Source organism: Podarcis pityusensis (assembly GCF_964106645.2).
Source record: "Podarcis pityusensis genome assembly, chromosome: 13".
In the NCBI taxonomy this organism is placed as follows: Eukaryota; Metazoa; Chordata; class Lepidosauria; order Squamata; family Lacertidae; genus Podarcis; species Podarcis pityusensis.
Genome location: NC_138038.1, coordinates 33,951,544 through 33,965,334, shown reverse-complemented (window position 1 = coordinate 33,965,334; position 13,791 = coordinate 33,951,544). Strand labels below are relative to the sequence as shown.

Sequence of the window (13,791 nt, the reverse complement as noted above, 5' to 3'; positions counted from 1 at the left end):
GTTACAGCATTCCCTGCAGCGCCCCCAAGGCTCTGTGCCCAGTGCGACCTAAATTTGCCTCTGCTTTATGTAAAGGGCTCAGTCTGTGGTTGAGTTCTTCCACCTTCTGTCTCTAGAAGGTTCCTGGCTGTCATTGGCAATAAAACAAGAGGGCTGATGTGACTGGACTGTAATTTCCATTATGCCTATTCATGTTGCTGTTGAAGCTGATGGAAGTTTTATTCCAACAATATCTGGAAGGCACAGTGTTGGCTACCCTTGAAATCAGAAAATTTCTGAACATAGTTATTTTTCTTCTTCTTTTCAGTATCATATTAACCCCCCCCCCAGCATTTTCCAACTCAAAATGGACAGTCTTCATTTTTAAAAATCCTTATCTTTCTCAAAATTGTTTGGTGGTATTGCTGTTCTGTTGTAATAAGCCATAATTATTTATTTGTTACACAGATGTTTCATATATTTCTACTCTTTTATCCAGGAACTCAGTTCAATTTACACAGGGCCTTGCTGCTTTCTCAATGATAATACCGTTGCTTAGCTACGTCAGCACAAAAGCATCATAGTTCCAAATACTGTAGTTTTCGCTCTATAAGACCTACCCGACCATAAGATGCACCTAGTTTTTAGGGGAGGAAAACAAGAAATAAGAAGCCTCATGAGCGAAGAGGGAGCGCTTCTCCCTCTTCGCTCAGGAGGCTTTGCAGGGCTATCCCTGAAGCCAGGAGAGCAAGCGGGATCGGTGCGCACCTGGCTTCAGCGAAAGCAAGCCTCCTGGCTTTCCCCTGACCTCCCGCAAGAGCCACGTGCTCTTTAAAGGGAGCACGGCTCTTGCGGGCTTTTCTGGGAGGTGGGGGAAGGGACAGAGCCGCGCTCTCTGTCCCTTCCCCCACCTCCTGCAAAAGCCAGGGATAGCTGCGCGAAGCCTCCGCAGGGCAGCGGGATGAAGGCTCCCTGCTGCCCTGCGGAGGCTTCGCGCGGCTAAGCCAGAAGCTAGAACAGTGAGAGCTAGAACTCTCGCTGTTCTGGCTTCTGGGATAGCCCGTGAAGCCTGCATTCGCTCCATAAGACGCACAAACATTTCCCCTTACTTTTTAGGAGGGGGAAAGGGAGTCTTATAGAGCGAAAAATACGGTAGTTTCTGAAGATTGCTGTAAAGAATAATGGCTCCATCAACTATATTTTTTGCCAATGGTAAGAGATTTCATTCTATTACTATTCTGATCAAGGTTGAGGCGTTACTTTGGATCAGAGCAAGGAATACGGAACATCATTCCCACTTAATATGACAACATACTAATCTTAAAAAGGGGGGGGGGAGTAATCATACAAAGAATAGAAGCTATAAAACGATTGCAAGCATTCTATAACAATTTATTCATGATTTTAAAATCATGAGTAAAATACAAAGCAATCTTATTGCATCCAGACTATTGCTAATAAAAGACTTGAGTGAGCTGAAAAAATTCAATTTATACTTCATTATGTTCCAGATGATTAATTTATTCTCCACTTGTTTTCATGTCATTTAAAAATGTCAATTTAATAAAAAATAAAATAAATAAAAAGGAATTGTGGACATTAAAGCAGCACTTTCAGTATCACTGTAAAAGTCTGAAGTATCATAGCTTGCAAATGAAGACCATGGATGAAAAAAGTCTCTGCTTTTTCTCCAAGTGACAATTCCAGGGCACTTTGGGTGTAACAGTGAGGTGTTGTGGTTAGCGTGTTGGACTAGGACCTAGGAGACCAGAGTTCAAACTCCCACTCAGCCATGAAGCTCGCTGGGTGACCTTGAGCCAGTCACACTCTCCCAGCCTAATTTGCCTCCCAGAAAAGTTATTGTGGGATAAATCAGCCTCATATAACCAACATGCTTAACCAACATGCATGAAGGGGTTAAGACCATAGAGTAAACTGTCCAGTCAGGTTTAGCTAGGTCACACCCCCTTACTTGGGGAGAAAGCGTTAACAAAGCCTTTGCTCTCTCTCTCTCTTCTACCATGTAGCTGCTCAGTACAGATGTCTGGGCTGGTTGCTGGTTGGTTAATCCACTATCAGATGTTTACAAAACAGTTGAAATGTGATAAGGTAGACATGCTGAGATTAAATAGAAGTAAAGGTAAGTATCCCTGAATCCATACTACATGTGGTGATTTAAATGAGTCCAACCAGCAGCCTAACTCACGATATTCCATACAATGAATTGAAAAGGATGTTCAAAATAACTTTTATTAAAAAACCCCCAGAAGCTTTTCTTTTGGGAATTATAGGGACAGAACTACCTAAATTGTATAGAAATTTATTTATGTATGCTACTACAGCAGGAAGAATGCTACTTGCCCCAAAGTGTAAAGAAGCAGAAGTCCCAACAAAGGAAGAATGGATACAAAAACTTTTGGAATATGCAGAAATGGTGAAACTTACCGGAAGAATAAGAAATCAAGATAACAAACTTTTTATAAAAGAATGGAAATGATTTATTGAATATTTACAGATAAATTGTAAACAGATAAAAACAATAACAGGATTATTGTAATAACCTGCAGTTATATAAGAGTATATATTTGCAGTCAATAATGAAATGAACAAGTTAAATGAATTTGGATATGCAGAAGATATTAAAAAATAAATTTAAGGAACCGCGGAAGAAGGGGGAAGGAAGTCAAAGATTATCCTGCATGCTGTTAATAATAAAACTCAAATGTATACTCTAATGTAATCATATTTAGTTGTGAATATAGCAGCTGTGAACATATCCATTCATCTGCTCTTGATTTTGTTTGAAAATTATATATTTAGAGGAGAAAATGAGCTCAAATGGAGGATGTTAAATTGATTGTAAAACTAATGAAATGTATACATTTGCAAAGTATAAATAAAAACTAAAACTAAAAAAAGAAAGAAAAGCTATTCCATACAATTGGTGGGCAGACTGGAAGCCAGCAGACTGGTTTCTCACAAATGGGCCAGTACAAACGCCACCGAGGTGAATGTCACAACATTGGGTAGCCCACCAATTTCCCCACCACCCCCATTTCTACCCTGTATTCTCTCTTGGATCCAGTTGGCATAGAAAGGTACTGAAATGTAGACACCTGGGCGGGAGGGTTGGCCACAGCCCTTTCCCCAGCTCACAATCCCAGCCTGCATCCAACCTTCTTTGAGCTGGCAAACTAAGGGTCCCCCGGAGTCACCCTGTGGAAAAAGAGATGGGAGATGGTACAGGATTTGTGGAGAACATGGCAATGAGCACTCTGATTAGGAAAACCGATTAGATGAGGGAGCTGGAATGAGGTTTATAACCAGGGATGGGGAACTGGTGGCCCTCCAGATGCCTCTGAGCTCCACCTGCCAACAGCTTCAGCCAGCATGGCTCATGGTCAGGGATGGTGGAAGTTGTATTCCAGAAACATCTGGAGTACAACAAGTTCCCAGCATCCGATATAAATCTTCATTTGCCTCCGGCAGGTACTAACCTGTGACCCTGTCAGCCTTGGCCCCCTTCGACTGCACCTGTAACACTAGGGGTAGAAATATTGCTCTACTTTGTAGGGTTTGAAAGACTATTGAAAAAATTAATAAGGATTATTCAATTCAACATCACCAACGCAACTAATTCTAACAATTGTAGATGACTTGGGCCATCTTAAAAGAGGCATTCAGGTCTGTGTGTGAGAGAAGGGGGGAAAGCATCATTTGTGATGATATGTGTGGTGTCCATCTTTCAAAAACAATATAAGTAAACTTTCTTCCCTTTAGAACTGATGGCTTTAATCTCAGATACAAATTTATGTGGATTTTACTGAGTTTCAACATTTGAGCCCCAAGCCATGCAGTTAAATGACCAAGGCTGCAACCCTTTACCCATTGACCTGGAACTAAGTCTCGTTGAAGTGAACAGGACTCATTGGGGCAAACAAAGGTCCTTCAGAATCACCCTGTGGAGAAAGAGATGGGAGAAAACATGGAATCCATGGTGGAAAACTCTAGCAACAGATTCCAAATACTGATCAGCCAAGGGGGCTGAAATAAGGTTTATAATGCTCTGGTCCATGGGGTCACGAAGAGTCGGACACGACTAAGCGACTAAACAACAACAACAACAACAACAACAACAACAACAACAACAACAATAGGAGATGGGGAACCTGATGTTGTTGGTCTCTATATCCTAACAATTACAGTTAGCATGACTCATGGTCAGGGGCCTGAGACTAACCCCACCAAACAGAAGAGGACTTGTTTCTGAGTTGACACGTATGGGAAACTTTTTTTTTTAAAGAAAGGTGTGCTATACATATTTTAAACAGAGGAGGTATTTTTTTATTCTTTCGAATCTGCTTTATTCTTGGTTTTGGTTATATGAAGCTTTTATATTTTTAGGTTTTATTGCTAAAACAAGCAGCACAGAAATATTTTTAAACAAAACAACAAGAACTCTTGGGGAAATAGGTGAATCTGAAAAGCTGCAAGGTGCCATCTCCCAATGGTAGACCAAAATTAGGAAGAAATGGCTAAGGGCTATGTTCACACAACGCGATCATTCAAAGAATCGTAGATTTATAGAATTGTGGAGTTGGAAGGGACCCCAAGAGTCATCTAGTCCAATCCGCAGCAATGCAGGAATCTCTGCTAAAGCATTCTTGGCAGATGGCCATCCAACCTCTGCTTAAAAACCTCTGAGGAAGGAGAGTCCACCACCTTCAAAGCGGGTCTGTTCCACTGTTGAACAGCTCTTACCATCAGGAAAATTTTCCTAGTGCTCAGGCAGAATCTCTTGTAAAATTCTCTTCATAAAGACATTTTTCTTTTTATAATGCCATCACGCCAGAGCCTACCTTTGTCTACCTTCTCTGATGGCTGTATGAAGAACAGGTCATGGAACAACCTACCTGGCAGGAATCTTTCCCACCTTCTGGGTAACCAGCACAGATCATATCCTGCTTGACAGGATCCTTTCTTAAGCCCTTCTCTGAGACACTGTTTAAGAGAGCATTGCAGGCTTCTCGGCTTATGAGCGGCACCTTCACTTGCTGGAGAGTTTGTGGGGCAGGTAAAGACACTAGAAGATAGAGAAAGGAAAAGTGTTCATGGAATGCAGAGGCATTCAGTAGGACAAAAATTTAGCATTGAGTACACTGTAGATATGTAGCTGCCACACTTTGAGACAACTTCTCCTCCCATATTTATTTCTAGGGAAACCTAGGTGCAGCCCAATACATTTTGCTGTTTGAGGCAAAATACCAAATTCCCTCCCTCTGAGATTCCACAAACAATACTGGTGTTTTCTTTAACACAGGCAGTGGGACATAATCCTCCACTGCACTTGAGGGTACTGGGCTAGTTTGAGAGCGCAGGCAGATCACATGATGCCTACAGTTCTGACTGCTCCACACCCTTCACCACCTGAGTCACCTGTACCACTCTGCCTAATGGTAGGATTGGCCCGGGGTGGGGGGGGGGGAGAATGTTCATTTTGCAATTCTTTTTAAAAAATCCTCATGAAGATTCACCAGCATTTTAGTGCAAATTTCATTCTGGTATGCATTTTTCTATGTTACTTTTGTGAGGGAAATGGATGGAGTACACACGTGCATTCAACCACCTAACGGCATCCGCGTCGCCCAGGTGATCACAGCAACAGAGATAAGAAAAGAAGAGTTGTTCTGTTGTCTGGAGAGGTCACTTCCTGGTTTGCATGGAGAAACCGTTTTCAACAGAGCCCAGTGACGGAAGTGCACAGATGTATTGAGGCAGTGTTGGATGTTGAAATGTTGTGTCCCTAACAATTTTGTGCCCAGGGCAACCACCCCTGTGGACCCTCCCCCCAATGCCATGCCCCGGAGCTGTTCATTTGAATGAGTTACAGAGTCTGAAGAAGTGCTACAAAGAGAACCCCTCACCTCCAGTTTGAATATCTCCCCATCCAGTTACCCAGCAGTGTTCTTCTGAAGAGAAGCTTGTAGAGGACTCTGGCAGGCGGATGGGAAGGATGTAGTCAGTGAAACTCACAGGTGACTTCAGCTTGATTAAAGCAATATCTGCTGTGTGGTCAATACTGCCATTGTAGTCAGGATGGAGGATAATCTGTTCTGCAGCAGATGCTACAGCATTATCAGAGAGGTTTGAGAGCTGATGGGCACCTAGGAGGACATTGTATCGGAACCTGGGCCCTGTTCTGTGAATACAAGGGCAAAAGATTTGGCTGACATTTGATTTCCTGCGGCTCACCCTAACCGTATACTCCACAAAGAGCTACAATTCCAAGAGTTCAATTCCCTGGGAAGAAGGATGGATTTTGAAACCATTCTGAGAACTGTAGTTCTGTGTGAGGAGCAGGACTTTGCGTGGACAGGCGGAGTCCCCAGATCCCGTGCGGTCCCCCCGTCATGTGGAATAACGACTCATGACAACATGCTATGGGATTAAATTGGCCACAACTTTATTAAATTTCAAATGTGAGTAGACCTTGGCTCAGGCATTGGGCGTTCTCCCTCCCCAGTCCCCAGCCGGGGACCTAGGGAACTTCAGGGTTATCCAGTGTGTGTGTGGGGGATGGGCCGGCTCTGGAGAACATATGTTCAAGCAGAGATAGCCGCCCCCGTTACGCCGCCGCCGCAGGGGAGAGCAATGACGACCTTTCGGCGTACGGTCAAAGCCTCCCTTCAGAAACCCCTTTAACGGGGAACCCTGGTATCGCTGCCGCAAAGAGGAAGATGGACTAAAGGATTCCGCCCAAGGCCTGATACCGCCAAAGTTGTGACGTTTTGCTACGGGAAAGGCGAAACCTGCCAATGCAGGGAAATTCCTTTCCGGCCCTTTAATAGCGACCTTAACGTAGCAGCGCCCGCATACCTGTGAAGAAAAGTTAACCTGCAAAACCTGTGAAGAAAAGTTAACCTGCAAATAAGACATTAACTGAGGGTGGGTGGGGTGGGAGAAGCTCTGGAGCCAAGTGAGGATTCCCAGGTAAGATCCTCCCTCTATTGTGTGGGCAGGTAATCCCTCCCCTCCCTGGCCTGGTCTCCTTGGCAACGCTTCCCCCAGGTGGGATTGGACAACTGACCGAGGTAGGCGGAGACCTCCAGGTATCCCACCTGAGGGAAGGCAAAGCCAAGCCTATGCTGATGGGGCCGCTTCAGATCTAGGGGCTGCACGCGTCCACGCAAAGGGCGCCCCCCGCTTTAAGCGGGGAGCGGTCATTCTTCACAGCTCTCTGCAAACTTCAGTCCCCAGGTTTCTGTGGGGGAAGCCATGGCTGTTTAAAGTGATATGATAGTGTTTTAAGTGTCTGGTGCAGCTGAGGCCTAAGACACCAGGAAGCTGACTGGTAGGCAGCTGAAATTAGTCTGGCCTTGTATGGTGAAGCTTTATAATGGCTGCAAAGCAATACATACTGTATGATACTCACCCATAGAAGAAGCAGTGAGCTGCTGTCAGGACCCACTGCTCAGCTATGAGGGAGCCTCCACAAACAGGATAAGAAAACAGCGAAATGCTGACTTGCCAGGGCCATGACCCATCAGAGGCTGGTTGGCCCCCAACTATTTTTGGAGCATTTATCGGCTGCCCACTCTCTGTGGAAGAGGAAATAAGAGGATTTGCCATTACGGTTTGCAGCACACACATAATGGAAGTAATGTAGCAGAAGAGGTGGAAAACACGAAGAAACAAAATTAATTTACAAGTAGGTTTTTTGCAGATTTAAAAACCATATTTCTTGTCATTGATTCTCCTGGGTTTAATGGGCATTTCATCTGGTAAGTGAAATTGACTTTTTTATTTCTTGGCACATTTACAGCAGTTTAATTTCTGCAGTGCAAAATTAGGAAAAGGGTGAAGTTTGAAGTATGGTTGTATTTTGCTTCACATATACTGCTTACTGCTTGAGAAAGTGCAAACTAGGCTTTTAATTACCTTTAAATGTGAACCGAATTAAAATTCTCATCCATCCTTACTCATATATGTGGTAGTGGAATCCATGAGTCCTGGACTCTTAGCTCTCAGTTTTGGCATCCCTTTTTCCCATACGTCTTCCATCACCATAGCTAGAAGTAGAACCATGTAAAACCCTGGGGTTTTTGGTTTCCATGGGTCAGAGATTAAGATGGCAAGAGTCATTTTAAGATTCTTCATGTGAGATGCTTGATGGGTGGGCCTTTCTTCCACAGCTTAGTGGGCAAAGGAATTGAGACTGTTACCTTTGTAAAGTAGAGCACATTCCAGCCACGCAAAAGTCCAGAGGCTTCTGCATCCCCTCACTGACATCTCTCCATCCAGATAAGAAAAAGGTAGCAGCACAGTTGAAGGACACATTCCAAGCAGGCAGAAGAGCCCAAGGACAGCATGAATGGCTGGCTGGTGAGGGTGGGTCACATGGGGAAAGCAGTGTGGCCTTTGGAGAGGGCATGAACTGAGGAGAATCTTGAGGACTTGAATATTTCCTCCACCCTGGCATTACAGCGTGCAGCTTGGCACCATGGCTTAAGGAAGTTGGACACCTAAAACTAATTCTTACTGAAGACCATGCAATCACATCTAGAATGCGGCGCCTTGTTTGCTCTACTCTTTACTTGGGCTGTGGAAACATCAGCTTGTTGTGGGTTTATCTTCCTCATATCAGTGTGACATATTAAGAAGTATCCTGTCTAAGGTGAGGATGTTGGATTACAAGACCTCTGGTTTTTAGGAGGCCTTTTCTTTAGTTTCCTCCACAGAGATTCCTGTGAAAAACTCCTTCCAATGTATTGAACGGCTCTTACCTGCTTTTGAGCTTGTAGCACCTGAGGAAAATAAAGAAAGAAGATACCCCAGGGAAGAGTCATTGTAGAAGAATGACACAGTGTAGGATTGTATGTATGAACAAGGGGGAAGGGAACTTGTTTACACTGGCCCACTTCAGACAAACATGTCTCGATTCAACAAGCCAAGGTATGCACAAATTCTTGCTTGAGAACAGAGCCCCTTCACTCCTCTCTTTGGGCATGCCACACTCAAAGCAAGAAGCCTCTAGTTAACTAATATTCCATGTTCTGAGAATCAGGTTAGTATCGTTAATCACTTTTAAACAAACCAGGTTATAAAAAAGTGGGTTGATAGTGGTTTAATTGCCTGGCTATCTCTGAATTTGGTAACCATAGTTCCCTGGTTTGGACAAAACATGAAACATGAAGATTCCTTAGAAGCTTCCTACTTTAATCACAGCTTGCGGTGAGGGGAGGAGCAAATAGACTGTGTGGGGTGGGCAAAAGGCATCATGTGCATATGTCAGCGAATGCGGCCAATCTTTTCCCAATTGGTTGAAAAATTAACACCTTTGACAATTGTGCCACGAGTTCATTCTGAAACATGGTTCTTAGGGGATGTATTCAGATGTATTCAGAACCACATTTAAACCTGGGCTCATCAGTACTTTAGCTCTTTTAATGTTATGGCATATACCCTGGAACTATCTAAGTTGGGAAGAACAGACGTCCTAAGGAAAAGTGGGACATTCCAGGATCAAATCAGAAACTGGTATAGCTTCTGTAAATCTGGGACTGTCCCTGGAAAAATATGGGCACAGAGAAGGTATGATTTCCCAGGAGCCCTCACAACTTTCAACCCTGGAGTAACTGTTCTCCAAGCACTTCCCCAACTCCATCAATCACCTTGTAGCATGGTCAGCTGTAGAAGCCACACTGTCAATGCAGAAGTAACAATTGGCATTGCTGTCCTTCTGAAGTATTCTCTGAGTGGTTCAGCTCCAGTCAGTTCCAGACAACAGATGTTTTATTTCAATCTGAATATCCTCTAGGAGCCGTACTATTAAAACACAATATCAGCAATGAAAAGGTAGTGCTCCTGTCATTGGCCTGTCTGTTGCTGAGTCTGGAGAAGCAGCACAGAAGCCCCAAGTCCCTGCAATCTCTGGATCCCAGAAGCAGCAGCATCCCAAATCTCTGCCAACATCTGAGAATGCACACAGGTGGAGGCAAGGCATGTATACACTTTCCCCATTGATATCCACATCTGAACCAGCTCCCCGCTTGTTTGGAATAGGGAGAAGGGGGAGAAGATGAGACTCTCCAGAAGCCCCACCCACCTTTTATCTTTCACATTAAGTCCACAAACATGGAAATGAAGGTGGAGACCTCCTTCTTCATACTTGCCACCAGCTATGGTCACTTACAGACAACCTGTTTGTGGATAAATAGTCCTAATTCTTTTAGCTGGGAAGTTAGACAGCATGGTGAGAAGCAAATGTCATCCCACACTTTCTAGTGCATTTCCTTTCATTCTCCTTATCACAAAAACATCCAGTTTTGGAGGGAGTGGGTTTATTATGGACAACCTGAATGTGCTGCTTATGCAATTGAATCCAGCTTGCAAAATAACAACCATCCGTCTTGAGAGACAGCACAGGACCCCTATCCACACTGCCAAGGCTTGCGCTCCAGGGAGGTCACTTTGGTGCTGCTATTGCAGTGGTTTGACTTCATGCCTGGAGGCACACTTCATTGTCTCTGGAGACAGACGGGTGCCAATAATCTGCTTATGTATTTATTACTGCTAGATTGTACTCTCTATAAAGATTTGAGGAGTGAGGTTATTACCCCTCTACTACTACCCAAACCAGGATGTTCAAGCACTGCTACTGTGTCTTTCTTCTGGTAGATCAAGATAACCAGGTGACGGCAAAAACTGCAAAATTTTTAGCAGGGGCAATTAGAATAAAATCTATTATTTGATTAACTTTCTAATATTCCTCAGCTTAGGGGAAAAAAATAAAAATAAAGCCTATTGGCTCACATGTTTTATCTGTGGTTAAAGGATCATGTATCAGTTCTGTCATTTGTATTGATGTAGACCTCCAGAATGTATTTTGTATACCTAACTATTTAGTTCTATCCCCAGTATATTTTTTCTTATTGCTATGGCTAGTGGCTAATGCAAATAAAGTTTCCATCTATGCATGCTTTTATTACAGTTCTTTTAAAAGGAACCAGGGCAGCAAACACCCAAATGTAACAACAATGTTAATACAGTATAATGAAAATACAATACGATTAAAAAAATAAAGTAAATACATAGTAAATGTTAAGAACAATGTAAAACATTTAAAAGGATCTAAAAACAACGAATAAAGGTCTAAAACATTTAAAAGACAAATGCATATCATCACAGCTCCTAATTTCATGATTGCCAGGAACAATATATTTCAGCCATCCAGTACTGGGTCTTGCCATTTAACCCAAATTGTGCTCCTACGCTCACCCTCTGTAGGTAATTGCAGCTTCAAGGCACTGTGGATTTGGATCTGGGGAATCAGTTTGGGAGGAAATTATGCATGGAGAGACATGCATGGAGCCATAGATCTCCTACGTACAGTGGCGTAGCGTGGGGGGTGCCAGGGGGGCCGGCCGCACCGGGCGCAACATGGGCGGGGGGCGCGCTCGCACTAGCAGCTCTCTGCCCCTACTAAAATCCACGGGTTAGGGAGCCCGCGCTCGCTCGGCTTGGCGAGGAGGTCGCGGAAGGGGGAGAGCGAAGCCTTCTGCCGCGGGCAAAAAAAGGAGAGGAAGCCGGGTGGGCGGGTGGGCGGGCTGGCTGGCGGGGGTCTGGCTGCGCCTGCTGCTGCCGGTGCAGGGCAAGGCAAGCAGAGCGAGGAGGAGAGAGAGGGGAAGGGGGGGGAAGCAGCTAGGAAACGCTGCGGTGTGGAGGAGGAATCAATTAAGGAGAGAAAGCGAAAAGCCTTGGAGAAAGGGAAAAAAGGAAAGAAGAGAGGCAGCTCCAGGAGAGCGCGGGGGAAAGAGAAGCCTCGCTGCTGCTGCTGCTTGGGAGAGTAAATTACTGTACTTGCCTTGCCCCGGGTTAGGGGGCGCAAATTACTTGCCTTGCCCCGGGTGCTGATAACCCACGCTACGCCGCTGCCTACTTAGCATCTGGTTTGGCCCTCTCACATGACTCTGCCATTGCGTTTCAAATATACAAACATCCTTTCCTAGTATTTATCATTCTTACCTAGCTTTTTCAGAGCTGGCCAGAAAAGACTCTGTACTTCTAGCAGAAGCAGTTAGTTTTAGAGGGAAGGAGAGATCACTCTTTTTAAATGCACCAAGTGCATTATTCATATGAAGTAGCACTATGTTCCGTCATTCAAAACAAACATATTAGTTTCCTGGTTCCCCCTCTTTCTTTGTCACACACATGCCGTAAAGGGTGTGACTTTGTATGCAAAGTGAGAAGGTTGCAACAGTAGAGTTGATTCCAAGAGAGCAGAGACAGACCATAGAGAAGGAAATGTTTAAAGCAACCCATACAGGCCATAACTGGGCTGAATATCAGGTGAGATTGACTGTTAGTCATACTCAATGTGAATCCACTGAAATCACAAAAAGGTCTGAAAACGAGACCCTGCTTGTTCTCCTGGACTTCTTTGGTGGCTTTCAATACCATGACTGGCCCAGGACATATTGCAGCCTGAGGGAAAGGAGAAGATGGTACCTTATCCCATGGGCAGAAACCAACTGGACAGACACTTGAATCTTACTCAACAACAGTGATGGGAAAGTATACTTCACTTTTTACAAGGGCAGCAGGCTAGCTTAGGAGGTGTAGGCAGTGCTTTATTGATAAAAGTGCCATGGCTGTGTATGGGAAATGCACCTGGAAGACAAAATGTATCTAGGAGTTATTGGTCTGACATGGAGCTCTTTCGGCCTCTGTTCCACCACCCCCATGGAATGTCAATATGAATGTTTTGAGAACAGTCTTAAATATTTTGGGAACACTGGGAAGAGGTGAAGCCCTCCCCAGCCCCCCACAGCTGCCTTATCAGTTGTGGAGGATAGTGCTACTTCCGCTGCACCTTCTGCTTGTGTGGTGGCACCTCAGCAAAACCCCATCTTACTGTTTATAGCAGAGTATTTCCCTGGCGGCAGACGACAAGAACAGTAGTCATAGTCAAAATCCTCAGCCAAGAGCTTCTTTATTGCTTGACTGGTTGCACAAGAATTTCTATTACAAATATATACAAACTATTTAGTAAGGTAAAGGGACCCCTGACCATTAGGTCCAGTCGTGACCGACTCTGGGGTTGCGGCGCTCATCTCGCTTTATTGGCCGTGGGAGCCGGCGTACAGCTTCTGGGTCATGTGGCCAGCATGACTAAACCACTTCTGGCGAACCAGAGCAGCGCACGGAAACGCCGTTTACCTTCCCGCCGGAGTGGTACCTATTTATCTACTTGCACTGTGTGCTTTCAAACTGCTAGGTTGGCATGAACAAACTATTTACGTGCCTTCTATATCTCTCCAGCACAGTATAAACTCAGTGTGTGTGTGTGCTTTCTTCATGCCTCAAATGTCAAACTCATAGCTCCTTCTTTTAACTGCATCTTCAGCTGACTCCAATTAAGTGGGCACTCCCACACATTGAAGAAACTTCTGGAATGCTTTTTAAAGTTTAAAGGAACCTTAGCTGTTTCTTTAAAGAATGCATTCCTAACATGTGCTGGGTACCTTCTTTCATGTTTGACATGTTTTGAGAAAGTGAGGCATTGGGAGGGGGTGGCTAATGGATGATTTGTATGTCGCTAGTCTTGGAAGCCACACAGGCTGTATATAAAATCGGACAGTTTGGGCAGAGTTTCATGCATGGACTGATCGGGCCATGCAAACTGAGGCTACCTGAGGGGAGTAGCTTTGACGCTGCTTGAGGGCTTCCAAGTGGCAGATTGAAGTGCTTGCTTGGTATGTATACATTGCTTGCTGTTTTAGAATAAAATCTTTAATCTTCTCACTCACTTGT

At 44.4% G+C, this 13,791-nt stretch overlaps 2 protein-coding genes across 2 annotated transcripts in view; one reads left to right on the top strand and one right to left on the bottom strand.

Moving 5' to 3' along the window:
• The window catches only part of LOC308461606 (serine protease 33-like), a 326,492-nt gene that overhangs the window by 84,772 nt on the left and 227,929 nt on the right, over positions 1-13,791 (top strand). The window lies entirely within an intron of this gene.
• LOC308461614 (serine protease 27-like) lies at positions 2,418-12,131 on the bottom strand. The gene is made up of 7 exons (XM_080978677.1): positions 12,004-12,131; positions 9,651-9,804; positions 8,763-8,783; positions 7,412-7,577; positions 5,904-6,178; positions 4,893-5,062; positions 2,418-3,195 (listed from the first exon to the last, which is right to left on the bottom strand). The coding sequence occupies exons 2-7, from the start codon at positions 9,706-9,708 to the stop codon at positions 2,956-2,958; spliced, it is 930 nt and encodes a 309-aa protein (XP_080834803.1). The 5' UTR covers positions 9,709-9,804; positions 12,004-12,131; the 3' UTR covers positions 2,418-2,955.